General features: G+C 46.0%; 1 protein-coding gene across 3 annotated transcripts in view; it reads left to right on the top strand.

The window, feature by feature from the left end:
• IL15 (interleukin 15) overlaps nucleotides 1-26184 on the top strand; it is a 63428-nt gene that overhangs the window by 29199 nt on the left and 8045 nt on the right. For 2 of the 3 annotated variants that reach the window (XM_072788265.1, XM_072788267.1), the window contains exons 2-4: nucleotides 21390-21487; nucleotides 22552-22649; nucleotides 24199-24283. In XM_072788265.1, coding sequence (XP_072644366.1) covers nucleotides 21476-21487; nucleotides 22552-22649; nucleotides 24199-24283 — 195 coding nt within the window. In that variant the 5' untranslated portion in view covers nucleotides 21390-21475. Of the gene's footprint in view, nucleotides 1-9260; nucleotides 9415-21389; nucleotides 21488-22551; nucleotides 22650-24198; nucleotides 24284-26184 lie in introns of all 3 variants that reach the window. The other variant, XM_072788266.1, reaches the window with a different exon arrangement.

Here is a 26184-nt window from a genome sequence, read left to right as displayed (position 1 = left end):
ATCCATCTATCTACCCATGCATCATCCATCCAACCTTTGAAAAATAACCTTCTTTATTTCAGCCACCGTGCATGGGCTAGAGATACAAAGCTGCGTAAGATAAGCCCCACCTGAGGAGTCTGGGAGACTCAGGTTTGTGGGCACACTTACTAGCTGGCTGAGCTAATCAGCCGTTGTTTCCCCCTCTTTAAATCCGGGTAGTAATAACCAGCTCATAGGTTATGTCAGGAAAGGTGAGGTTGTGAACAGCTCCAGGGCGCATGGAAGGTTAAACAGTTGCACTTGATAGTCTGAGGGACACACTGACAAGCAATCACCAACCCATACTTTCTAAATCTCGTGATTGAAAAATTCGTATGTGTCAGATCAGTTGACCTGTTGCTAGAGAACCAAGGGGCCAAAGTGTAGCGGCTTGGAGCCTCAGCTCTTGAATATTTCCCAGGAGCGTGTGTGCCGGCCGCTCATCGTCAGGGCGCCTCACCCCTGGGTCTGGGAGTGGGGGGCTGCCTCTGCTCTGGGTTGGTCTCTCCGTGTCGTTTTGTCACTAGTGGCTTCCCGGGTTTCCGCTCCTGGCCGCGGAGGCCTTGCCAGGTGGAGCCGACCCGGTGGCGCAGCCTCTTGCCCTGGGTGCGGGCCTTGCTCCCTGGTGTGGCCCATGCAGCCCGAGGTGGGCTGGCCCTGTCGGTGGCCCAAGGCGACACCCCTCGAAGGGACGGGGCAGTAGTGAAGGCACCTTGTGCCGGGCCTGCCATCACCAGCCTCCTAAAGCGTGGGTTTTCACCCCATGGCTGATAGACTGTAAGTGCTTTTCCACACCCAAGGCCAACAGTCGTCTTGCCTGTTGGTCAGCCGCTCTAGCGGGTGACGGTGGCCCTGAGCTGCGGTTTGTGCTCCCAGTGACGGCAAGGCTGCAGCCGACTAGGGTGCTGGGTGAGGGGGTCTGTGGGCACCCGTGGGAAAGCCTGCGGGTCTGAGGGCCTGAGGTCGTGTGGGTCACGCCCCACCTTCCCTGGTCCCCAGTGGGAAGTAGTCTTCATAGCTGTTGCTTTGGTTCCTTGATGACCTCCAGATAAATACAGTTTGATGTGCATTTTTCCTCTCGGTGTATAACCAAGGCTTAGCATAGAATAGGGAAAATTTTTAAAATTTATTTTTTTAAAGATTTATTTATAAATAAATAATCTTTATTTATTTATAAATAAATAAATCTTTATTTATTCCTGAGACACACACACACACACAGAGAGAGAGAGAGAGAGAGGCAGAGACCCAGGCCGAGAGAGAAGCAGGCTCCATTCAGGGAGCCCGAGGTGGGACTCGATCCCAGGACCCCGGGGTCACACCCTGAGCCGGAGGCAGACCCTCAACTGCTGAGCCCCCTGAGTCCTCCTGTCCCCAATTACTAAATGAGCAGTTCTAAGTTTCTGTTATTTTAAATACATCTATGGCATTTTGGGGTCAGTTGCCACGTTGCTGGAAATATTTATTTTGGTTTGACTGCTTAGAAATTTGTTGGCTGGATCTCATCAAGACATATGAAAAAATTTATGGTCGAACATGCACGAATATTATAGTAAAAAATCATTGGGATGCGTATGGGGCTTGTCACACTTAAGTTATGGGATTATTTTTCTATCTTCCCACAAGAAAATTTTTCTTGGGTTCCAACGTTTATGCACACTTTGCTCTTCTTAAATAAGACCTTTTTTTTTTTTTTTGGTCTCGTTTCTCTTTATTTCACCAGAAATATCTGTTACTTGGAACGTTATCGGTCACAATTTATGCACGATTGTTCCCGGATGAGACATTCACCTTTCCGCCGTCCAGGACAAAGTGCTGAAAGTTAAGACACAGACATCAAGATAGCAGGCTGTGGCCCGAGTCGTTGATTTTGCCTTTCTTTGTGAAATATGTTGTGTGCAGCACCGGTATTGTCATTCTTATGGGTTCTCCTCCCAGCTGATGGCCCAGTTGTGACAAGCCCAAGCATCCTGTTGATGTCTTAAAGTGTTAAAGAAAATTAAATTTAAATTAACAGTTAAATTAGAAATGGGGTCTCAGCTAGAACTTCCCTCCCTGGAAGGGAGGATATTATGGGCAACATGCACACAGGGGATGATTTTTTTCTGGTAATAAAGTTTGGAAAATAGCAACCAAAACAGAACAGACCTATTCATGCTGTCATCTGGCACGTAGAGAACAACAAGAGTTTCCTCTGTGTGAGAACCTGTACCACTGTGCGTTTGCAGCGGTGCCTTAGTGCAGGGGAAAACAGCTGTTTGTCTGGTTTTCTTTCGGTTTTATGTTCTTTTGACACTGCCATTCCGTCGCACAGGGCTTCATAAAGCCGTGGGATTCTGATAGCAAAACCACCGAGTCCGTGTGCCGTGGAAGCCGATGTGCTGATTTTCTAGCTGGATGGCAATATTTTATTACAGCTGGAGGGAGCGGGGGGCTCCGAGTGTTCGGGCAGGAAGCCTGCCGCCCCAGTACGTGTCCGGGAGTGAGCCATCTCCTGTGCTTTACGTGCCTCGTCCCACCGGGTGAATGTCGTATTCCTGCTTCTATTTCGTGGTTGCTGGTCTTGGACTATCAAAGACTTGTCCGCCGCTTGTGTTTCTGCCGAACCCTTGATGGGAACTTGGGTCGTAAAGCCTCCTTTACGGGGATGGCTTTATGCCTTGGCCATAAAGGAAAGCCCTATAAAATGTGATCGGAAATCGCCTTCAGGAGTTGCCGCCCCGCGTGCTGTTCAAAGCTCAGACCCCGAGCGTCGGTGGAACTCAGGGCCGTGGCTGCCCGGGCGCTGGGACACTCCTTCATCCCCAGCTCCCCTCCTCCACCTGCGCCGCCGGCTCCCTTCAGGGGCTCCCCAGTCTTGGCGGCCCCCCATCCCGGGCTGTTCGTTAGGCCCGAGCTTTCCGGGGGTCTCCCTGGGATGTTTATCCTGTCGAGGACCGGCCACGGTTTGTGTTCCGTAATGCACCTCTTCTGAGGCTGCAGGTGTAGCTCCCGGGAAGCGCTTCACGCCCGCAGCCCTCGGGGAGCATGTGTGAGCGTTCGGGGGTTTCTTCACGGCCCTGAGCATCCTCCGATGCCGCTTCTTCTGCATTAAAATTTCTTGCTGTCCACGTGCGCCTGGAGGCCATGCCACCGCGCGTCTGTAGTCACACCAGCCCCCATCACGCTCGGCCCCGCCAGCGCACGCCTCTGCAGCCCGCTAGTGCTCCCGTGTCGCCTTACGTGAGCAGGGCCTGAGACACGGCCTGTTTTCCATGATGGGCCTATGTATGTATTTTTTCTTTCCCCAAAACACCTGATTCTTGCTCTGAGCTCTCACCTGCGATGCACCATGAGACGTGGTTTCTTTCCTTCTCTTGTATCCCGATGAGTTGGCGTCTCTAACCTAAGTAAAAAAGGGAGAAGCCTTTTTTTTTTTCTTAAAGGGGGACAGAAGTCACAGTAATCTCTTGCCTTGCCTGGAAACAAGTTGCTCAGCAGCCAAAAGGGAGTCTAAGCTATCCAGATGTTTCCTCACCTCTCCCGTTAAAAATAAATAAATAAATAAATAAATAAATAAATAAATAGATACGCGGCCGTCCAGGAAGGCTGTTTCCTTGTGTTTCAGTAGCTCCTGGGGGCCCCGATGTTGAAATGCCCCAAGTGGGAAAAGAATTTTCTGTCATCTTCTTTTCTGCTAATGGTGTTTATTTTATGTAAATATTCAGTTCGGGAGTGATAATGGGTGCCCAAGGGAATCAAAGTGAAATAACAGGATTCTTAACGTATTTCTCATTCCCATATAATTTATGTTTCATATATTTCTACTGGAAAGGGAGAAAACGTTGTTGTTGTTTTTTTTTTCCTGAGGCAATTACTCTGCATGGCCTTTCTACCCTATTAGAGAGGCTTCTTCCTTTTCAGATAATAACCCACAGAATCTCTTTGGGTGCTCGAGTTAAGTCATTAATTGTCTTGATAAGGGGTTGTTAGTACAGAAAGCTTGTTCTCTCCATTTGTTGTGCGTGACTCCCAGACTCTCAGTGACCCATTTTGTTGTTCCTGAGGGCAAGAGTCATTATTTTCCTTTGGCACCATACAGACTGTGGATTTCAATTTAATTCGTAGGCTTATAGCTCATGTCGAAGTGCTTTCTGCCGAGAAGTGATTTTGCTAGACAATTATTCAAAATTTTTGGTGAAGAGTCAACATCAGATATAGCATTTGAATGCCTGTACTCTACTAGGGACATTAATTTGCAAGACTTTGTACCTTTCTTCCTTCAAAAATAGTTTTTGCTCAACTGTGGGTTTTTTTTTTTTTCCTGAATGTTTGTTCAGAGTTAACAATAAAGGCAAGTTTGACTAGTAGCCTCCCATATGAATTATTAATACCTTAATATCCAGCTTGGTTCTCCCTCTTCTTAAATTAAGATCCGTATTTGTTGAGAGAAAATGTGAACACTGGGAAAACTTTACTTACTGGTGATTGACTCTGAATTTTCTTTACCGGGTCTAACCTTGGAAAATATTGATAATTGAATTCCACAAATAAAATTAATGTTATCAAGTTACAGATTTTTACCCACCAAACTTCTATAACTGCATCAAAGGAGAGTTCATCCATTCAGTGCACAGCAAGCCAATAAAAACTGACCCTGAAAAAAAAAAAAAACCTGACCCTGGAGCTCTTGCAGTGAATGAAGATAGACTTTTATTGGCACGTCACCACCCAGGAAAATGGGGAGCTCTGATACTTAAAAGAACCAAGTTCTCTGATGCCTTGCAAGTGAAGGTTTTTAAGGGCAAAATTTGGGGCAGGTGTCTCCTGGGAAGGTGGACATTGCTGATCGGAGGCCCCGAGGGTCATGTTAGCAAGTGCGACTTACTGACCTCTGGTGCCGCTCCATCTGGCCCTTCTGTTCCATCTCAAGAGACTTGGAAGCTGAGATATATCTTTGTCTACGTGAGAGATTTCCTTGGTGCTGGTTAACTACATGTCCTACAGGTTACTTTGAATGATGAGTGAGCATTCCTATCCCTTGAGTCTAGGCCTCTGTGTTCCTCGGCTGGTCTGGCCTTTCCGTGGGGGTGATACGACCTCTAGTTGTTCATCCTTTTATCTGAACTGGTAAGATGGATGCCAGCCTCCTAGGTAGAGTCCTACAGGCGGATAGACCCCAATCATACTGGGTGTGGATTTGTAGACGGATTAAATAGTGATGAGCTTCAGTAGCCAGGTCAAAACACAGAAACAATATGAATACTTGATAGAGCAAATTCTAAAAAAAGGCACTTAAGGAAGCAACAATAATGAAGAGGGCCACAGTCCCGAAAACAGCTCCTATTGGACATGTGTGCTGAGGGGCTGGAAAGTTTCATATAGGGTATGAACCAAGTATGATCCAATCTTGTACTTATCCAGCTAATAATATGTGGACTCAGCATTAAATCAACTACAAATTCTCACTCTTGAAAAATCAAGTCTTGGGCAGCCCCGGTGGCTCAGCGGTTGAGTATCTGCCTTCAGCCCTGGGTGTGATTCTGGGGTCCTGGGATTAAGTCTTGCGTCGGGCTCCCTGCATGGAGCCTACTTCTCCCTCTGCCTGTGTCTCTGCCTCTCTCTCTCTCTCTCTCTCTTTGTCTCTCATGAATAAATAAAATCTTTAAAAAAAAAAAAGAAAAAGAAAAATCAAATCTTTCCTGTAGAAAGGATGACTGTTCACTACTTACTAGGGATCACAAACTTCTTTATTAAGGTAGAAGGACTATTTGTCAGATTAGGACAATAGTTTGTTTAATAGATAACTGGTTTGAGTACATGTACAAGCTGATGTTAAAAAATGATATGTGACATTTTTCTCTTCGGTTTTGCATTTAATTACTAATTTCTGCCAAGGACCGCTGTTGGGTAACATTACTAGGGATCTAGAAAATCAAATCAGATTTCTCAGCTTCACTTCTGAGGTTGTTTGTCATCCCCTTCCAGCCTGACTATTCAAATGTATTTTGTTTCCTCTACCCTTCAAGATCCTTGTGGCTGGTCTAATAATTAAATTGACATGAGGCTGATTAACAGGAGAGAGTCAAATTGAATTTTATATATATATATGCGGGGCTCCATAAGAATATGAGGTCCACAAGCCGTCAGGCAGTTGAGGCTTAGACGCCGTCCAGAGGCCACGAGAAGGGCATGGGGTCTGGGACTTCAAAGGGTGGGAAGACAATTTGCAGGAAGATGATAAAGAGTAAATTTTATGTGTGTATGTTTTGGGGGTGGTGGTGCTGAACAGGTGTGTGTGTGTGTGGGGGGGTCTTATTTGTTTATTTGTTTATTTATTTATTTATTTATTTATTTATTTATTTATTTTCTTCAAATTTTCATTTACATTCTAGATAGTTAACATACAGGGTGATAATGGTTTCAGGAGTAGAATTTAGTGATTCATCACTTACATCTGACACCCAGTGCTCATCCTGACAAGTGCCCTTTCGGTAAACAAAGATTTGCTGGGCCATGCAGAAGCCCTGGGACAAAGAGAGGAATTTTATTTTATTTTATTTTATTTTATTTTATTTTATTTTATTTTATTTTATTTTATTTTATTTTTTCATTTTTTTCTTGATTGATTATTATTTTTATTTTTTTGTTTTTGTTTTTTGAAAAATTTATTTTAAATCCAATTAATGAACATATAGTGTATTACTAGTTTCAGAGGTAGGATTCAAGAGGTGTTGGATATAACGCTCAGTGCTCATGACGTCACCTGCCCTCCTTCATGCCCATTCCCCAGTTACCCTATTTCCCCAACCCCCTCCCCTCCTGTGACCCTCAGTTTGTTTCCTATGATTAAGAGTCTATTTTTCCTCCCTCGGGATCCCTGGGTGGCGCAGCGGTTTAGCGCCTGCCTTCGGCCCAGGGCGCGATCCTGGAGACCCGGGGTTGAGTCCCACGTCAGGCTCCCTGCAGGGTCCCTGAATAAATAAATAAAATCTTAAAAAAAAGGGGGGGCTTAGTCACTGGTGAATGATAAATGAGAGGCTGTATATCATAGCAAAGCGCAGCAAAGCTATAATTTGTTTATTTCAGTATAGCACAGAGTTAAAAGAACATGAACTCGAGCGTGAGACGTGTTCAAATCTTGACACCGGCCTGTCATCCCTGAGTCACTTTTAGAAAGTTCCCTAAAGTCTTTGCCCTCAACCCTCTCATCTGATGAAAGCATCTACCTCCTACGTTTAACTGATTAAACCAGCCGAGGGCTTGGAAGAAGAGTCCAGCACGTCGTAAGTAAGAGTGAATCCAGGTCTGGAAGGCCACAAGCGTTTGAGGCGTCCGGGCCCTCTTTAAGGGAAAGAGCGCTAAAGTATGAACACAGAATTAGCCAACTGGAATATTCGGGGGGTATTTATGTGCAGCGGGAACAGCGATCACAAATTACAGACATTAAAAGAACTGAAAAGGGCAGCCCGGGTGGCTCAGCAGTTGAGCACCTGCGTTTGGTCCAGGGCGTGATTCTGGAGACCCGGGATCGAGTCCCACGTCGGGCTCCCTGCATGGAGCCTGCTTCTCCTTCTGCCTGTGTCTCTGCCTCTCTCTCTCTCCTCTCTGTTTCTCATGAATGAGTAAATAAAATCTTTAAAAAAAAAAATTAAAAAAAATAAAAGAATTGAAAAATACCATGAACATCACTAAATATTATCATCATCGGAAATAAACTTCCTAACTCCTCTTTACATGCTTCATCTCCTACAAATCTTTGTCCATGCACTCAGATTCCCTCTTTTACATGATTGCAGATTTTAATATTTTTTATAGAGCAAATAGAGATAAATTTAATTTTTTTTCTATAGCAAAGTGGGTTGGAATATTTATTTATTTTTTTTTTTTATTTATTTATTTTTATTTTTATTTTTTATTTTTTAATTATTATTTTATTAATTAATTAATTAATTAATTTATTTATTTATTTATTTTTTATCATTGATGGCTTGGGAAGCATTCGTTCACCTTGATAACGCAGGATGGGAGACGCTGCATTTCTGATTGCCGCCCAGCTTCCTGCTCAGGCGGCCTTGTTCAGAGGGAATCTTTGGGGAAATTCGCCTTTTGGGTTTCACGTGCCCTGGTTTCAGAGAGGCCGGAGCCCCCACACGCGGCCACCGAAGTCCCTAGCTGCTTCCTCTCGACTCTGCCTCCCTACCCGGTGGGCTGCCTTGCGGTGAGAGCCGCGGGGAGCGAGTGGGAACTGGGACGCGCGAGGACTTAGAGGCCCAGGCATTGGATCCGCAGCCGTCGGGAGGCCGCTGGGTCAGGTGACCGCTGGGGTCCAGACTGAAGGAAGTGGTGGCAGCCTGCTTGCAAACCCGGATGACCTCCAGGAGGGGGAAGCTGACCGAGAGGCCCCCCACCCCGCCCTCCGTGCCCCCCGCGGGCCTAGGGCTGATGCTCCCTGGGCACCGGCTAGTGAAGCCGAGGGTCGGAGCCCCCCGGGCTCTGCGGTAAATGTGCCCTTCAGGCCGCGTGCCCAGGAAGCTGGCACTTGCCACCGTTTTGCTCTTTCATCGCCAAATAATTTTTCAGTAAACCCCTAGGAATCTTTTAGTGAATGTTTTTTTTTTTGCTCTTACAGGAGTCTTTTTGGGTTTTCAGAAGTGATTCTCTTCCTTTACTCCATCCCAAATAGGGCGGGATCTCAGATGACCTACACTTGTACTAAAATGGATTTTAAAATAGGTTGTGCCAGAGAGCGATTGTGTCTACGGTCTCACGGTCACGGTCGGATCGAGTGATACGGTGATGAAATGCCGCGTGTCCTCCATTCCTGAGTGTCGTTTGTGACCGTGCCGGGCTCGGGCCACGTTCTCCGTGAGGGATGAAGGGCCGCTCGCAGGCGGGTCAGGGGACGGTCCTCTCTGGGAGAAAGCGTCCCCGTCCAAGGTCGCGGCCCGGCCCAGAGGCAGCCTCCACCCCGTGCCCGAAGGGCCTTCCTTTCAGCGACTTGGTCCACCTCGAGGGCCATCCCGTCCTGGTGGCGGCTCGCTGGCCTTACTTCCTGTGCCCGGTTGGCTCCCTCCCAGCCCCGCAGATCCTGACCTTAAGACCCTGCTCCGTCCGGGGCCTGCACGTACCCCTGTCAGTCCCCTTCCCCGGGACCCGCCGAGAAACTCCGACAATTTTTTAAGCAGCACAACCTTTTTCGTAAGAGCTTCTCTGAGGATGAGGATGGAGATAATTTATAAGCTGTGACCCTGTTTCAGAAACGTTCGTGTTGAAAAGCCGAGCGGCTTCCGTTCCAGGAGACGCACCCCCAGAGCCCGTGAGAGCCCCCTCGCGTGCTGCGTGGCCGCCTTGGCTGTGACCGTGACCCGAAGCCACCCGAAGCCTGTCACTGCAGCCGCGGCCTGGACAAAGGTCAGAGATGGCTCCTCGCCCTCCTCCCTGCAGCTCCCCCCGGCCCCGGCCCCGGCCCCGGCCGTGCACCTGCCTTCTCCTGTGTGCGCCCGAGCCTTGCCCCCCACTCACCCCCCGCCCTGCAGACGGGCCTTCTGCACCCCAGGGAGTCGGTCCCCTCCGTGGGGCCCTGCCCGCGAGTGGCCTGCAGGAGGGACCTCGCCGCCGGCGCCTGTGGACCTGGAGGTGCAGGCCGGTCACCTGAGCCCGACCCCCTTCCCCTCCTCGGGCAGCCGCCAGCTGCGGGGGGGCTCCCTGTGGGGCTGTTCTGGAGCCGCCCCCCGCCCCGCACAGCTCAGTCCCCACGCGGCCTTCCCCGCGGTGCCCCCTGCTTTCCGCCTGCGCCTCACTGCCTCGCTGTTCCCCTGCGGCGTGACCTGTGGCGGTGGGGGCGACCTACAACAGGTGGGGGCGACCTACGGCAGGCCTAGCACACTGCTCCCACAGCCCCCTGTATTCCTCTCGTGTTCCGCCTCCGAACCTGTCGTGGCCTCTACCCTCAGGTACTGGTGGCCCACACTGCAAGGCCTCCACTTAAACACAAGGTCCCCTCCTGGGTGAGTCGGGTCCCCCCTGTTCCCCCTGCATGACACCTGTAGCTCCCCTGCAGCCACCATAGGTGCCACGCTGCGCTTGCTCTGCCGGGTCCAGGTGTCCAGGTGTCTGTGCGTCTGTGCATCTGGGCCTCTGGGCATCCAGGTGTCCATGCATCCAGGTGTCCGTGCGTCCAGGTGTCCGTGTGTCCATGCATCTGGGTGTCCAGGTGTCCGTGCATCCAGATGTCCAGGTGTCCGTGCATCCAGGTGTCTCGGTGTCCATGTGTCCACATGTCTGGGTGTCCAGGTGTCCATCTGTCTGTCCATCCAGGCGTCCAGGTGTCCAGGTGTCCATGCATCCACGCATCCAGGTGTCCATGCGTCTGGGTGACCGAGTCCGTGCATCTGGGTGTCCGTGCATCCGTGTATCCGGGTGTCCGGGTGTCCGTGCGTCTGGGTGTCCAGGTGTTCAGGTGTCCATGCATCCAGGTGTTCATGCATCTGTGTGTCTGGGTGTCCAGGTGTCTGTGCATCTGAGTGTCCGGGTGTCTGTGCATCCGGGTGTCTAGCTGTCCGTGTGTCTGGGTGTCTGGCGGTCCGTGCGTCCGGGTGTCCGGGTGTCCAGGTGTCCATGCATCTGGGTGTCCAGTTGTCCAGATGTCCAGGTGTCCAGGTATCCAGTGTCCATGCATCCAGGTGTCTGGGTGTCTGGGTGTCCATGCATCCAGGTGTCTGGGTGTCCATGCATCCAGGTGTCTGGGTGTCCATGTGTCCAGGTGTCTGTGTGTTCAGGTGTTTGTGCATCTGGGTGTCCATGCGTCCACGTGTCCGTGTGTCCAGGTGTCCATGCATCTAGGTGTCTGGGTATCTGGGTGTCCGTGCATCCAGATGTCTGGGTGTCCAGGTGTTCGTGCGTCCGGGTGTCCGGGTGTCCATGCATCCGGGTTTCCAGGTGTCTGGGTGTCTGAGCGTCTGTGTGTCCAGGTGTCTGGGTGTCCGTGTGTCCATGTGTCCAGGTGTCCAGGTGTCCAGGTGTCCAAGTGACTGTGCATCCGGGTGTCCATGCGTCCATGTGTCTGGGTGCCCGTGCATCCACGTGTCCAGGTGTCCGGGTGTCCGAGTGTCTGTGCGTTTGGCTCTCCGTGCGTCCAGGCGTCCAGGTGTCCGGGTGTCCATGTGTCCAGGTATCCAGGTGTCCGTGCATCCGGATGTCTGGGTCCGGGTGTCTGTGCATCTGGATGTCCGGGTGTCCATGCATCTGGGTGTCCCGGTGTCCGGGTGTCCTGGTGTCCAGGTGTCCGGGTGTGAAGGTGTCCGGGTTTCTGTGCGTCTGGCTGTCTGTGTGTCCGGGCATCCAGGTGCCCGGGTGTCTGTGCGTCTGAATGTGCAGGTGTCTGGGTGTCCAGGTGTCCAGGTGTCCATGTATCTGGGTGTCCGTGCGTCCAGGAGTCTGTGCATCCAGGTGTCCGGTGTCCATGTGTCCATGCATCCGGGTGTGCAGGTGTCCGGGTGTCCGGGTGTCTGTGCATCCGGGTGTCTGGGTGTCCACGTGGCCATGTGTCCGGGTGTCTCGGCGCCACGTCCTCAGAACCGTTGCTGGCGCTGCTGGCGGCTTGGAAAGTGGCCGGTGGCCGCTGAGCAACTGAGGAGAAGGGCCGAGCCCTGATGCACCCTCCAGTGTGTGGGTGCGCACCGCAGGCGGGTAGGGGCGACCCCGCTGCACCTGTCGGCCCGGGGAGCCAAGGTGACGCCGCTCTGAGCCCTCAGTGCTCCTCTCCAGCTACCGACGCAGAAATCAGTGACCAAGGTGTGCACATGTCTGGAGGTGGGGAGAGGGCAGGGTGTGCACCCACATAGCCCAGATGTTCGGTGTTCGCGAGACATCGCTGTATGACTCTTGTTTGGGGGGTATTATTACGCAGTATTGATGTCAGATTTTGGTGGCCCCGATCTTTCTTGATGAAGCATGATTTTCATATTGACTTTCTCTTTTATACTAAAAGTATCATCTTACATCTTTAGGTGGACAGAGGTTAGAAGTTGGCTCTTCTTTTATTAGGATTTTAATTCAGAATTGTTAGTGTCATTATAATGATTCACTATATGAATCATTCCCATAAGCCAACATTATTATTTGGGATCACGTAATGTGGCAGGTATGATTTCAGACTTTTTTCATTTTTGAGATTCTATTTTAGGTCTGGCACTTAGACATCGTCGATCTAAGTCCCCGGCAACTTTCATGATTGCCCTGTGTGCTGTCCTGCGGCGTCCTGTGCTATCCCTAACCATTACTGTGGCGCGCACGTATACTACATAAAGCATGATCCGTTGCGTTTTCAAATCTCCCCGCAGGCAGTGGTGGGAAGGAGGGCTCTAACTGGCCTGGGAAAGCCGGTCGGACATTTAGTGAACCAGTTGTTAGACCACTGGTGGCTTGAAATCAGTATGATTGGGTATTTACACAACACAAGTTGGCAAATGCTGCGTAGCACCGCTTTTTCTTTCTCTTTTTTAGTTTTTTTTTTCCTTAAGAATCCGCTTCATACCACAGAACACAGTCTTACTCATTTTTGTATTTAAATTTCTCAAAAATGTCCTAAAATCTTTAATAACTCCTTGTTTTACTATTAGTTTTTCCTTTAATCAATTTATGGCCATATAAATTGATATAAGGTGCTTGAAGTTTTATGCTTCTTATATCTTTCTGTAGATTGTAACTTTAACCCACGTGTTATTATCCTTTGTATTGCTTGGTACTTGTCACTTGAAATTGAACTTTCCTGGAATTATTATTACTGTACTCAAATTTGCTTAGCATATCGTTTTCTGTTCTTTCACTTTGATACTTTCTGTACCGTTTTATTTCTGTTCCATTTGTTATAAATAGCGTATTTTAAAATTTGTCTTTCTGCCTCTCTACTTTTTAAAATCAATCTAAGCATCTGTTCTTTTGGAAAACATACACAGTTTTTATCACATTTTTGGATTTGTAGAGGGATATGCCCTATGTCTAGACTTACTACTGCCACTTTACTTTGTATTTTTTACTTAATTTTTTCTTTTTCTTCCTCCACTGTCTTCTGTTAGATTACTCAAGTTTTCTTAGCCTTATTTTCCTTTTTTTTTTTTTGGTTTGAAAATTATAATGATAATGTTATATTTAGGTTTTTTTTCCTGCAGTAAACTTTTATGTTGATCTTCTGCAATTAATCATCATGAATGTGTTTCACATTCTCCAAATAAAATAATAATCTTAGCATGAGTTGACTTCCTCTTCTTTTCCCACACCATTTCCCACATGGAGATTATCTGTACTTTTCCCTCCACAATCGCTATTCGGGAAAGTGCGTAGTAGGTCAGTTAGTTGCCTGGTATTGAGGTTGAGCATGTAGTCACTGGAAAGGGGCGCGAGAGGAATTTTTGTGGTTATATATACGTTTTATATCCATGTGTGTTACGGTTGTGGTGGTGATTTTAAGATATATACGGTTTTTATTTTTTTTATTTTTTATTATTTATTTATTTATTTATTTATTTATTTATTTATTTATTTAGTATACAGTTTTTAGAACCTGCATACTGTCTACCTAAAATGAGTATATTTTATTATGCTGAGCCTATACCTCAATAAAGCTATTTTTAAAAGCATGGAGAATGTCAGCAAGCAAGAAATTATTAGCAGGACATAGAGAAGGCCCGTTGGAGGCTGTGTCTCAAGGAGTTATGATGGCACATTTTTCCCCAGTAGTGCTTTATAGCTTGTGATTTGAAATGAGCAAAATCAAAGAAGCAGAAAGATGGAATGTGGAGGGAAGTTAGGGTGCTGGTTAGGAGTACGGCGCCCCACTGTGACACCTGCTGGATCGGGAAACAGGTGCAGCTAAGAGGTCGATGGTCGTGAGAAAGGCAACAAGGCAATTGCAAACCAATGAAAACAACCAAACCCAACACACTTAGTCCGTGTGCTTATCATACTCAGCTAGTGTGCTTTTATGTGCTGGAGGCACAGTGGACAAGGGAAACTGGGTTTCTAATCACAAGGATCTCACAGTTTTACAAAATAAATAAATGAATGAAGCGGGGAAAAAACAAACCATGTACTTTAGAAGAACAGTGCTTTTATTTAGGCCCAAATATAAATGTCAACCTGTTTTATGCTTCATATGTTTACATCTGACATCTTTTTATTTATTTATTTTTTGGACATTTTTATTTTCATAAAATGCATCTTCACACTATTATTTCACATTCTGTGGATCTTACATGTTCTAATGTCTTATATGAAAGAGTGTCTTTTTGCCCTATTTCTTAAGTACTAATATCTTTCTAGATTCAAATTCATTTTCCCTCGAACTTTGAAGATTATATTGTCTTGTAAGTACCATGATCAGATTCATTCTGCTCTCGTTTTTTAAGTGAGTTGATTTTTCTCCATGAATACTATTAGCATGGTTTTCTTTATCCTGAAATTAGAGAATCTAAGTTTAAAAATACCACATTTTTTGTCTGTCCTCTTTATGCCCTTCACCGTGAAAGCTGGTGTCTCTTTCCAACTCTATAGCATTCTTAAGAATCATTTTGTAATTATTTCCTCCTCTCCATTCTCTTTGCTCTTCCCGGAGTTCCATTTCAGTCCTATGTTGGAATTACTAGATCTGTCTTATAATTTCCAACTTTTTGTCCTTTTGTGCTCTAGTTTGGGAGAATGTCTTCACCCTTCCCAAGTGTTCTGAGTGCGGTACTTTTGGAAAGCGGGCTAGGGAAGCAGACCTCATTAGCTATTCCTAGACAGGTTAGATATTATAGCTGTGCTATTCTGGGCAAGCTGTCCATTGTACCTGCCCTAGAGAATTATACTAGCTGGCATTTTTCAAAAACACTTACACAACACATTTTTCAAGAAGACTTGCACCAAATGATTAAAAAAAGCATGTGACCATATTGCTACGTGGAACTATGATCAGAGAGTGGTAGGAGCCTATATGCCACCCAGCTACATGCGCGCTTCATTGTCTTTCTTAGATGGTAAACTACATGAAGTATTTCTATATTCATTTTTTATAATACCATCTATTTAATTGATGCTTTTTTGAGTCATCATCATAACTACGGTGTCCAAATTTTGGACCTTAGTCCAAAACACCTTGTGTTTGGTAGAATAGACAATTTTTTTTAAAGATCTATTTATTTTAGGGAGACATGCATGCACGTGAGTGGGAGTCGGGGGGAGGACAGAGGGAGGGGCAGAAAGAGAATCTTAAGCAGGCTGCATGCCCAGTGTGGAGCTGGACCTCACCATGCTGCGATCATGACCTGAACCAAAATCAAGAGTTGAACGCTTAACGGACTGAGCCCCCCAGGCATCCCCTTGGTAGTGTAGACTAAATGGTTATGATTTGCTTTAGAAGCGCTTAAGCATAATTAAGCAATTTGCCTTAAGTATTCCCCAAAACTCATTGTTTTTATTTTTATATGTATATATATATAAAATAGGTACTTTGTAAACCTTATATGAAACAGTATTTTTAAAAGAAGAGACTTCTTACTTAATCATTTTTTTTTGTTGTTTTGATAAACCGTGAGACTTTCAGGCCCTGTTCATGTGTTGTGTGGCCTTTTGAGAGAATCACATACCAACTTCAGATCTTACATGAATTAATTTTTAAAAGTCAAAGTTGGGGCATCCCAGGTGGCTCAGCAGTTTAGCGCCGCCTTCAGCCCAGGGCGTGATCCTGGAGAACCGGGATTGAGTCCCACATCGGACTCCCTGCATGGAGCCTGCTTCTCCCTCTGCCTGTGTCTCTGCCTCTCTCTCTCTCTTTGTTTCTCATGAATAAATAAATAAAATCTTAAAATAATAAAAAATTTAAAAATAAAAGTGAAAGTTGTACCCATGGTAACATAGTCCCTTTTCTTAGCTTTACTACTGAACACAGATTGTTTAATGCAACCTCATATATTTGAAAATTTTATAATATCAGAGTCCATTGAAAACTGCTTAAGAGCAATTACTGAAAAAAATGCTAATATCCTTCGTGATGGGACAAAGACATTTAACCACATCACCTTCTCGGCTATTTTCCGGTTGGGAATGATAAAGAGACTCCCCGCGAGTCAGAGGCCTGTTAACCTCAGCCTGCAGGTCGGATTTGCCGCCTGGCCTGAGCACGCTTGTCTGGCCGCCCGCCGTCTGCGGCCGCCTTCCCACGGTCACAGCAGGGTGAGGCAGCTGTGACTGAGAAGCAAAGACAGAGGCTGACACACTCACTCTCAGGCCCTTCAGGGGAGACGTTTGCCAGGCCCTGCTTCACGCCCCACGGCAGCTTTGTCCGCTCTTCCCTGCCGCTGCTTTCTCATCATTAGCACATGACACCCTTGCCTCTGAATTCTCGGAGGTCTTTGCTCGGGCTCTTTCCTCTACCAGGAGTGCTGTCTCTCTCTCTCTCTCTCTCTCTCTCTGCTTACATCTAAGATCTAGTCATTCTCTCAGATGTGACTCCAGGAGCACGTCCTCCATGAAGCTGTCTAATAAAAACAGAAAACCGGATTTCCTGGGTGTATCTCCATCATCCTCCCCCAGGTACTCTGAGGTCCCCCGCCTCCGTCTTGCTGGTGTTTGCTGGCGTACACCAGCACGACTCAGCACAGTTCTCCACCCGTGCCAGGCCCACCTCTTTCTGGTAGTTGTCCGCAGCTGGAGAGAACACTCATGCGCCAACTCCTCTTACTCTCTGACCATTCATGGCCCTGGACTTCCAATGGGCATGGCTCTCACGCCGTACTTACATTTGTCATTCTCCTGCTCACCCCAATGGCTGTTTCATATATTTTTTCCCGGTTCTCAACCCCTGACGGAGCTCCCTCCCCATCCTCACTCTCTGAGGGTGACTTTTTGTCCTAATTCACCTAGAAAATGGGAGCAGTAGTCGAGAACGTATACTGCCAAGCTGTGTACCACCCAGACGTTGCCTCTCCCTGACACTCAGCCATCCTTCCTTCCATGACAGAGGGTGACCCGGCTGCCAGCCCACTTGTGCGTGAAATCCCATTCTCATCCTCACGTGCCTATTCAAGACCATGGCTCTGGCCCTGGTGCTCTGTGCCTCTGATGTCCTCAGTGTTTCCCTCGGCACGTAGACATGCTCCTATTTCCCCCCACCGTCTATTACCTATTCCCGCCCTCTTTCTTTTCTTTCTCCCTTTTGGAGCAGTATTTTGCAAAATATTGCCTGCACTAACATTTTACAAATCCCTTCCTCCCCCTCTCTCCTCCGCCCGTTTTGGGCAGGCTTCTGTCTCCATCACGCCCCTGAAAACACCCTTGTCAGCGTCACCCATGACCGCCATGTTATTGAGCCCACCGGTCAGGGCTCAGTCTGTGTCTTCCTTGGACATCCGCGCCTTTGACATGAGCATCACTTCTTTTCCTGGGTGTAATTGTCCTTGATTTCTAGAACATCACCCTCTCTGCATTTTCTCCCCTTTCACTGGTTTTCCCTTTGAGTTTCTCTTTGGTGGCCCCCTTTTTTTTTCTCTCTCTTTCTGACAAGTTAACATTGAAATGCCTTGGCCCAGGTTTGGCCCTTCCCTCTGCCTTTTTCTTGGTGATCTCAACCAGTGTAATGATTCCAGGCTCAAACCACTTTCCTGAACTCAAGATTCTTGCATCTAACTGCCTATTTGACATTGCCATGTGGATATGTACTAGACGTTGAACTCCACAGTCCAAAAGAAAAACTCCTGATCCACCTCCTCCCCTCAAAGTATCTGCTCTGCCCACCGTCCACCTTGCTTCATTTGGCAGCAGCTCCATTTTTCAGGTGCTCAGGGCAAAAGAGTTGGGAGTGTTTCTTTCTCGTATGCCTCACGTCCAGTCCGTTGGGAACCCCTGTTGGTTCCGCCATAACAGTGTTTCCAGACTCCAGCCACGTGTCCCCATCTCCACTGCCATTCCCCACATCCCCCCCCCACCACATGTCACCCACACTCCCATCGTCACAGGACTCCTGCTTTTCACCTTGGCCTCCCAACCCCCGCCCTGCCCAGCCTGTTCTTAACACAGGAGCCAAGGTAGGTTTTTAGAAAGGTCGATCGGACGGTGCTCTTTACCCAAGGTGGTATCCTTGGGGCACATTCCCTTGCTGCCTTTCCATTTTGGATCTGGTTTTATTCTCACTGAACTCCACCCTGACCACCTACTCCAAAATGCAATGGCATCCTTCATGCCTTATTCTGTGTTTTCTTTCCCTATATCACTTAACTCTCTCTAATAAAACATATAACTAACTACTTTTAAATTTTTTATTGGAGTTCAATTTGCCAACATACAGCATAACACCTGACCTGCACCTCAGTGCTCATCCTGTCAGGTGCCCCCCTCTATAACTAACTACTTTATGTTGATTGTGAAAAGTCTGTCTTTCCCTCTAAAAGCAAGGTGATTTGTCCTCTGCATTCACTGATGTATCCCAAGGTCATAGAAATGCCTAGCGCATGGTGAGCCCTAAGTACGCTGAGTGCATAAAGGGCGGCGGTGCTGTCCTCCAGTCACTACAGTGCACATTAACGCGCAACATGGGTTCGCCCTCATTTTTAGCGTCTTTGAATAGGTGAATATGTTTACCAAGTTAACTGACGCTTAGCACTCTTTTTCTGCACTAAACCTTTAAAAATCCACCTTAAATATGTGACTCGGCAAGTGGATAATGAAATGAAATCAAGCAAAACGCAGGAGCGCTGTGTCAGGCGGTGTCCCCTCGCGGGAAGGACTGTAGGATGGGTACAGGACGCAGGGTGTGGGTGGTCGTTTTCACAGGTCACTCCAGCATGGGGCCCCTCGAGCTGCCCAGCTGCGTTCATTTGCCCACCCTTCCCGACATCTTGCCCCGGGCAGTGACATCCTGCCGCAAGCTCAGCGGCCACCCCACAGGGACACCCGGTCACAGGCTTGGAGGGAACAGCATCCCTGCTTAAGCTTGGTGAGCTGCTGGAGTGTAAGGCTGGGACTCGGTGTTTTTCTGCTCCTGGGTCCAGGCCCGCAGCCAAACAAAGGGCAAACCAAAGAGGCCGAGGCAGGCGCACGCACAGCGGTGAACACGGGCGGCAGGCCAGGGTCACCTGCTGCTGCCCTGGCTCCCCACAAACACAGCAGGGAGGCCAGAGGCTGGCTCATCCCTAGACCGGCCTTCTCAGAGCGTCCCTAACCTGGCCTCAGCCGCTTCTCTCCAACAGGTATTTTGTGAGTCAAACGAGATCATGGGTGTGAGCGAGCTGCTGCCCTGCTTCACACAACAAATTTGAAAGACGTGTCTTCAGAGTGTCCCGGGAGCAGTGGCTGCTTCTTATCGTGTGGGGTGACCGGCTGCCTCCTATCTGCGGGGCCTGCAGCCTCCTCCCCTGCCCCCGTGTCACCGCCACAGGCATGGCCCCTGCCCCAAGCCCAGCAGCTCCCCTCTCAGAACCTCAGGGGCTTCGCTGGAGTCCGAGTCGTGTCCTTCACAGAAGGAGGTGGCCCGGGCTGAACGGGGCCACACGTAGCAAGTACCTCGAGAAACCCGAGGGCTGCAGGGAAGCAATACTCATCAGGGTGCTACGCTCGTTAATAATATTAGTTATATCAACTGTCAACCTGGATTCCTGGTTCAAGAGAAAAGATTGTTTTACCTTCTCAGGTTTCTTTGACTGCCCGCCCCCCCAACACACACACACATTTCTAGAAAAACTACTGGTCTGCATAATTAGCAAGTGGCAGGCTGAATGCTTCCAAAGCTGCTACAAAAAAACAGATCTGGGCAGCCTGGGTGGCCCAGTGGTTTAGTGCCGCCTTTGGCCCAGGTCATGACCCCGGGTCCTGAGATCGAGTCCTGCGTTGGGCTCCCTGCATGGAGCCTACTTCTCCCTCTGCCTGTGTCTCTACCTCTCTCTCTCTCTCTCTCTCTCTCTCAGGAATAAATAAATAAAATCTTAAAAAAAAATACAAATTCTTCGCTGCTGGGAAATCACATGCATTCTGTTGTGGGTGGCAAAGCTGTGATCGTCCCTCTTCAGCTGCACCGGCCTCTGCTATCACCAGTTTGCTCGAAGCTTTCCAGGTGGTTTCCTACTGTGTTGCACCTGCTTGGCAGGTGTGAGTGCCAGGGGCGGGGGGCAGAAAAAGTCCATGGGGCCACAGGTGAGACTGGGACCCCCACATGTGGGGTGATGGGCAGTGAAGCCTTCGCTTCTGCAGGCCTTAGTCCCCTACATCATCCCCAGGATTGCTCAGCCTGAGTCAGTAGCTACTTTTACTTGAACTATGTGGAGTTTGGGATACGACTCAGAAGGATAGAGGGAATTTAAGAGGCTTTGACAATTATGATAAAGAAGTTATGAAGTCTGGTGAAAACTTGAAACAGGGAGATGACACAGACAAAGAGGATTTTTGTAAGATGAGAGTAATAAGGAGGGTTCCCTGTAATTAAGATCATGCATACGAGTCAGATCATATGTAACAGGAGGATTCAATTTAATACGTTATTGTTGAAAAAAAAAAAAAGCCATTCCTGGTGAATATATTCTTACAGTATCTTGTTTAATGCTTAGATAAATGCTAATTTTTTTCTTTCAAAGATTTATACATCATATATCATAAAGCGATCGTCCGGAAAATAAAATAGTTTAAATAATTGAATTTGCAGAACTTAATAGCAGTGAATGTTTATGTCAAGGCTGTGGCAGATTGTGATTTTTGCGGGGCAGTCAATAAATACCTACTATTTTGAAAGGATGGCACAAATAATTGTTTATATTTTATATATATCTTGGTTTTAATTTTTGCTTTGATAAAATGGAGTTGAATATGGGAGTGCGTAATCTTCACATTCTTCATTGCCTCGAATTAGAAAAACTAGAATTTGTTACTTATGAAATTCTTAAATCATGTTTTAGTTAACAGTGACTTATTTCAAAGACTGAAGACAGCTGTTCAATGTCTGTAGAAGTAGCTGCTTATGTTGTAAATTAAATTAACAGTCGGTAGTTTATATGAAACCAGGTAGTTGGTTGTTTCTGCTGTTTGCTAATATGCAATTTTGGAAATTGCCAATTCAAGAACATGCTATAGTGGAAAGTGTTTGGGCTTTGTCATCAGACAGGCCTGGTCTCAACTCCTTGAACTTGCTGTGGGGCCTGGGCAGCTTACCCAAATGCTGCTAACCCTACCCCATAGGATCATTGTGAAAATCTAATGTGATATATATATATATATCGAGAGAGAGAGAGAGAGAGAGAGAGAAAGAGACTAATAGAGAGCCCATGAAAGAGTAAGTGCTCAATGAATATTAACTTCCTCCCTTTCTTTCTTCTGCTAGTCCACTTGTGTTTTTAATGGATCATTCCTTACCCTGGATTGTATTGTAGGAAGTATTCTGGATGGATGGCTGCTGGAAACCCATTGCCATAGCCAGCTCTTCTTCAATACTTAAGGATTTACCCTGCATTGAGTAATGAGAATTTCGGTAAGAAAAATTAGATAAAGGTAGTATATGGGCTTTTCATAAAAGATCTCTTGAATTTCAGATACTTCATAATAAGTTATATGACTCTTCTCCAGAGACCTTAAGATGTCACAGATCCCTGTTCATGTATGGATTATTCTTATTTTGAAAGTAAACAGAAATAGGTCTTCTCACTAACACCCTGATGTGCTCTTCATGTCATTGTAAATGTATTATTTCACTTGCCTCATATTACTTTGTTTTTTGAATTTTCATCTAATCAATGAATTGCATAGCCTTTGAAAAGTCTGGATATTATTCATCTCTTCAGCATAGATTACATGAAGCACAGACTCTCAGTGGTTAAGGTGCCCTCTGAAACTGTAAAGGCTTTGACAGTGTGAAAGAGACAGGTGAAAGTATCAAAACTGAGAAATTCTAAGATAAGTAAATATGTTCCTAAATCACTGAGAAAAAAATTCTTATATAGCGCTTATTAGGATGGATGGTATAGGATATCTTTAGTTGGGTCTATTTTTATCCATTTTTTAAATGATATCAGTATATAATTAATTTGAAATTAATATATAAGTAATACCCCTGTCTCAGTAACTCATGTTATTAATCTGTGCTATATAAAATGTGTTGGACTATTATTGTCAACCACACACAAATAAAAAAATAAAAAAAAGAGAATGAACATGTGATGGAGAATTTAAAGGCAATCAAACAAATACATGCTGAACTGTTAAAAAGGAAAAAGAAAGATGGGAGGGAGGATAAGGATAATAGAAACAAATTAAGTGGTGATTTAGTATATATGTAAATTGCAAATATGTGAATTTTCTTAAAATTATCATCACTGAAATGCATCCAGAGTAGTACATATTAAAGAAATTTGCACCTAGGAGACAGAGCTGGAGGTGGGGAGAGAGCAAGAAGGATAAATTCTGGCTTCACCAATTCTAATAAAGAGCTTGATAAATTTACCTTTTGGAATCTAAAACTATGATAAAATACTATTTTAAATATCATTTTTTAACTAAAAGAGTTTTAACCACTTTGCCTGTGATTATATTTTTCAGAAACCACATTTGAGAAGTACTTCCATCCAGTGCTACTTGTGTTTACTTCTGAACAGTCATTTTCTAACTGAGGCTGGCATTCATGTCTTCATTTTGGGGTGAGTTTATCTTTCAGCATAACTATCATCAGTTAATGACCATGGTCATTGTTCCTCAGTGTCTTCTTTACTAAACTGGTTTATGTTCAGTTTGCTTAAATCTTTAGGGAGTAACTATTTGGGGTACGATAGAGGGCAGATTATGGGGACTCAGAGGAGGTTTGGTCAACACTGAGCATCTCTACATTCTGGTAATTCCAAATGAGTGTTATACATAAGTTGGACCTCTTGGCATTTAGCTAAACTCGGAAATCCGTTGGTTTTTTTTAAATTTTTTTTTCTTTTTATTTATTTATGATAGTCACACACAGAGAGAGAGAGAGAGAGAGAGAGGCAGAGACATAGGCAGAGGGAGAAGCAGGCTCCATGCACTGGGAGCCTGACGTGGGATTCGATCCCGGGTCTCCAGGATCTCGCCCTGGGCCAAAAGCAGGCACCAAACTGTTGCGCCACCCAGGGATCCCCGGAAATCCGTTCTTTATTAATAGCTTAGATGACTTTCACAGCAGTGAACAATAGACACTAGGGCTTGTCTGTGTTACTTTATCTACCTCTAGCACTGAAATCTCCCATCCTCTGAGCCCTATTGTACTTCAGTTTGAAATGTTTCTTTTTTTTAGGCCTTTCGTTTTTCCTCCTAATAAACACTCATATGTTTCCATGCCTGTTAACCTTTTTCTTCTTTCTTAGATGCAGCTAATACACTACACAATTGGCCCAAAGCACCCAGCCTGTAGTTACATAATATGACCCTCTGCTCAGTTTCCCCTGCTCATGCCTTCCTGGTGTGGGCATCCGTAGATGTGTGCAGGTGCATCTTCCTCACAGGGAAGCCTAGCGTTGGCTCTCTCGCTTCCATACTAGATCCACTAGGGAGCAATTGTCTTTCCTCCAGCTTGAGGAATCATTCTGCAGACACTGGGTCAGTGTATGAGTCTTTTGTCTCGATGTTAAATTTCAGTTTTACTGAAAGGAGTACGTATATGACCATTCAGACTGGACTGGTCTCAGGCCTGTAATATTTATGAAGAGAGCTACTGCTCGCATGGTCACAGTGTAAGCAGTGTGTGAGGGGAATGTTTAATCTGGGGCAGAGAATATTTACTATCAAAATCTGTGCATGAAAAAGATTATTGTTTATTTTAAAAATTTTACCTATTTGTTGGGCTTAAGCGTCTGAGGGAACCTCCACTTAAAGAAAACTAGCAATTCATTCAGAAGCATATCGAGCGCTGCCACACATCAGATGCTGTGTTTATTCCATTGTGATAAACTGTACCAGGTTATTTATAAGTTATCCTTCCAAATTAAGTTATTCTCTAATCCTTGTAGGTCAGTTCTTAAGTTAGTCTGAAGTGGCAAGGGTGGTACTGGATGTTTGGTGCTTGTATTCACCTACAAGTCTGTTGAATGCACGAAGGGAAGGATAACACTTCTCTTTTCACGGATCAAAATAAAAAAATCCTGATTGCTCTTGCCAGTGGCATTCATCAGGCATGTATTGTTGTGCTCATTCAAAATGTTTTTTGCTCTTTGGTTTTGCTTTCAGCTGTATCAGTGCAGGTCTTCCCAAAACAGAGGCAAATTGGCAGGACGTGATACTTGATTTGGAAAAAATTGACAATCTTATTCAAGTGAGTACTCATTTTTCCATAAACTATTTGGTATGATTGCTAATGGTGTATGCTTCTCCCCATGTTAATGAAATCTCATTTGAAACGATATTTTTGTAGAAATTCATGAGCCCGGTAAAGCCTTAAGTGAAATCTTTTGCTTAAAATTTTCAGATCCTAATTGTCTTTAAAACTCAATTTATAAGTGTCCTGGTATGAAGAGCTCTCTATCACCCCAGGCCAGAGACTCTCCCTTCTCCAACAAAGAAATGGGGCAGCTTGGCATGGCTCTTGTAAGGAGCATGGGCTGACCCAGAGAAGAGGTCTCTTCTTGTGGCTAAAAAACCCCCTCCCTCACCCAGAGATGCCAGCTGGCCTACTAATGAGGGAAAAGAGAAAAGGGGCCCCACTGATGACTCTGGCCAGGGCCACTGCCTTCCACCACAGGGATTGTCGCAGCAGGGGCCAGTGGGAGTCCCAGGGGCACCAGGTGTATCAAGCATTTCGAATTAGCACCACAAAGACTCTGAAAGCCATTGGAACCACAGCATACACACGGAAGTCTGAACCTAGACCTACACAGGGTGGCTGCATGCTGATACAGAAGATTTAAATGGAACCAGGTCTTTTGGCATAAAGCTAAAATACCAGAACACAGCTGAAAAGCACTCATTATACTAAGAAGCAGGAACATCACAACTTGACTGAGAAATGACTCTGAAATAGACTTTGAAATGGAGATGGATTAGATGTTGGAATTATTTGACAAGGATTTTAAAGCAACCATCATAAAAATGTGCCAACAAGCAATTACAGATACCCTTGAAACAACTGGATGAAACAAAGTCTTAGCAAAGAAGCACGATATGTAAATGGAACCAAATGGAAATGACAGAACCGAAAAATACAATAACTGAAATACAAAACAAACTGGAGAGATTCATGAGCAGAATAATGGCTATGACAGAGGAAAGACAGTGAACTTGAATATAGAGTAATAGAGAGAAAACACACTGAAAGAAAAAGCCTCAGGGATCTTTGGGACAATTAAAGATCCAACTTAAAAAAAATTTGTTTTTAATTTATTCCCTTGAGAGAGGGGGGAGAGTGGTGAGCTGGGGAAGGAGGAGAGCAGAGGGAGAAGGACAAGCAGACACTGCACTGAGCGTGGAGCCTGATGTGGGGCTCTATCTCACCACCCTGAGATCATGATCTGATCTGAAATCAAGAGTCAGACACCTAACTGACTGAGCCACCCAGGCACCCCAAGATCCAGCGTTCTGAGTATTAGCATCTCAGATGGAGAGGGGAAAGAGAATACAAGTAAAAGACAGAGATTGGCCAAGTTGATAAAACACAAAGCAACATTTCTCTGTCTACAAAGATTTCATTTCAAACACAATGATCTAAGTAGGTTCAAACTGTGAAGAGAAAAGAATATACTGTATTATAAAAGGTTGAAGAGTGTTCCCCCCCCCCACTAAAAATTCATGTCTACTCGAAACCTCAGAATGTGACCTTCTTTGGAAATTGGGTCTTTGCAAGTATAATTAGTTAAGAAGAGGTCCTACTGGGGTGGGTTGGGCCCTAACTCCAATGACTGGCTGTCCTCATAAGAAGAGGACAGGATACTGAGAGTGACAGGGAAGAAGGCCATGTGGGATTGGAGGCCGCTATAATAGCCACAGAAGGCCCAGGATTGCCAGGAGTACTAGAGGCTTGGGAAAGGTCAAGAAGGATTGTTCCAGAGCCTACAGAGAGAACTTGGCCCTACTGACATCTTGACTTTGGATCAAGCTTCCAGAGCTGTAAGAGAATAAACTGTTGTTGTTTTAAGCTCTGGGAAGCTGATACGCATACAATAATTTAAAAATCAGCAGTGGCTCTCTTAGTATCAGACAAAGTAGACTCCCCAGCAAGTA

This window comes from Canis lupus, chromosome 20 (genome assembly GCF_048164855.1).
Source record: "Canis lupus baileyi chromosome 20, mCanLup2.hap1, whole genome shotgun sequence".
NCBI classification, from domain to species: Eukaryota; Metazoa; Chordata; class Mammalia; order Carnivora; family Canidae; genus Canis; species Canis lupus.
This window is presented reverse-complemented; position numbering and strand designations above follow the sequence as displayed.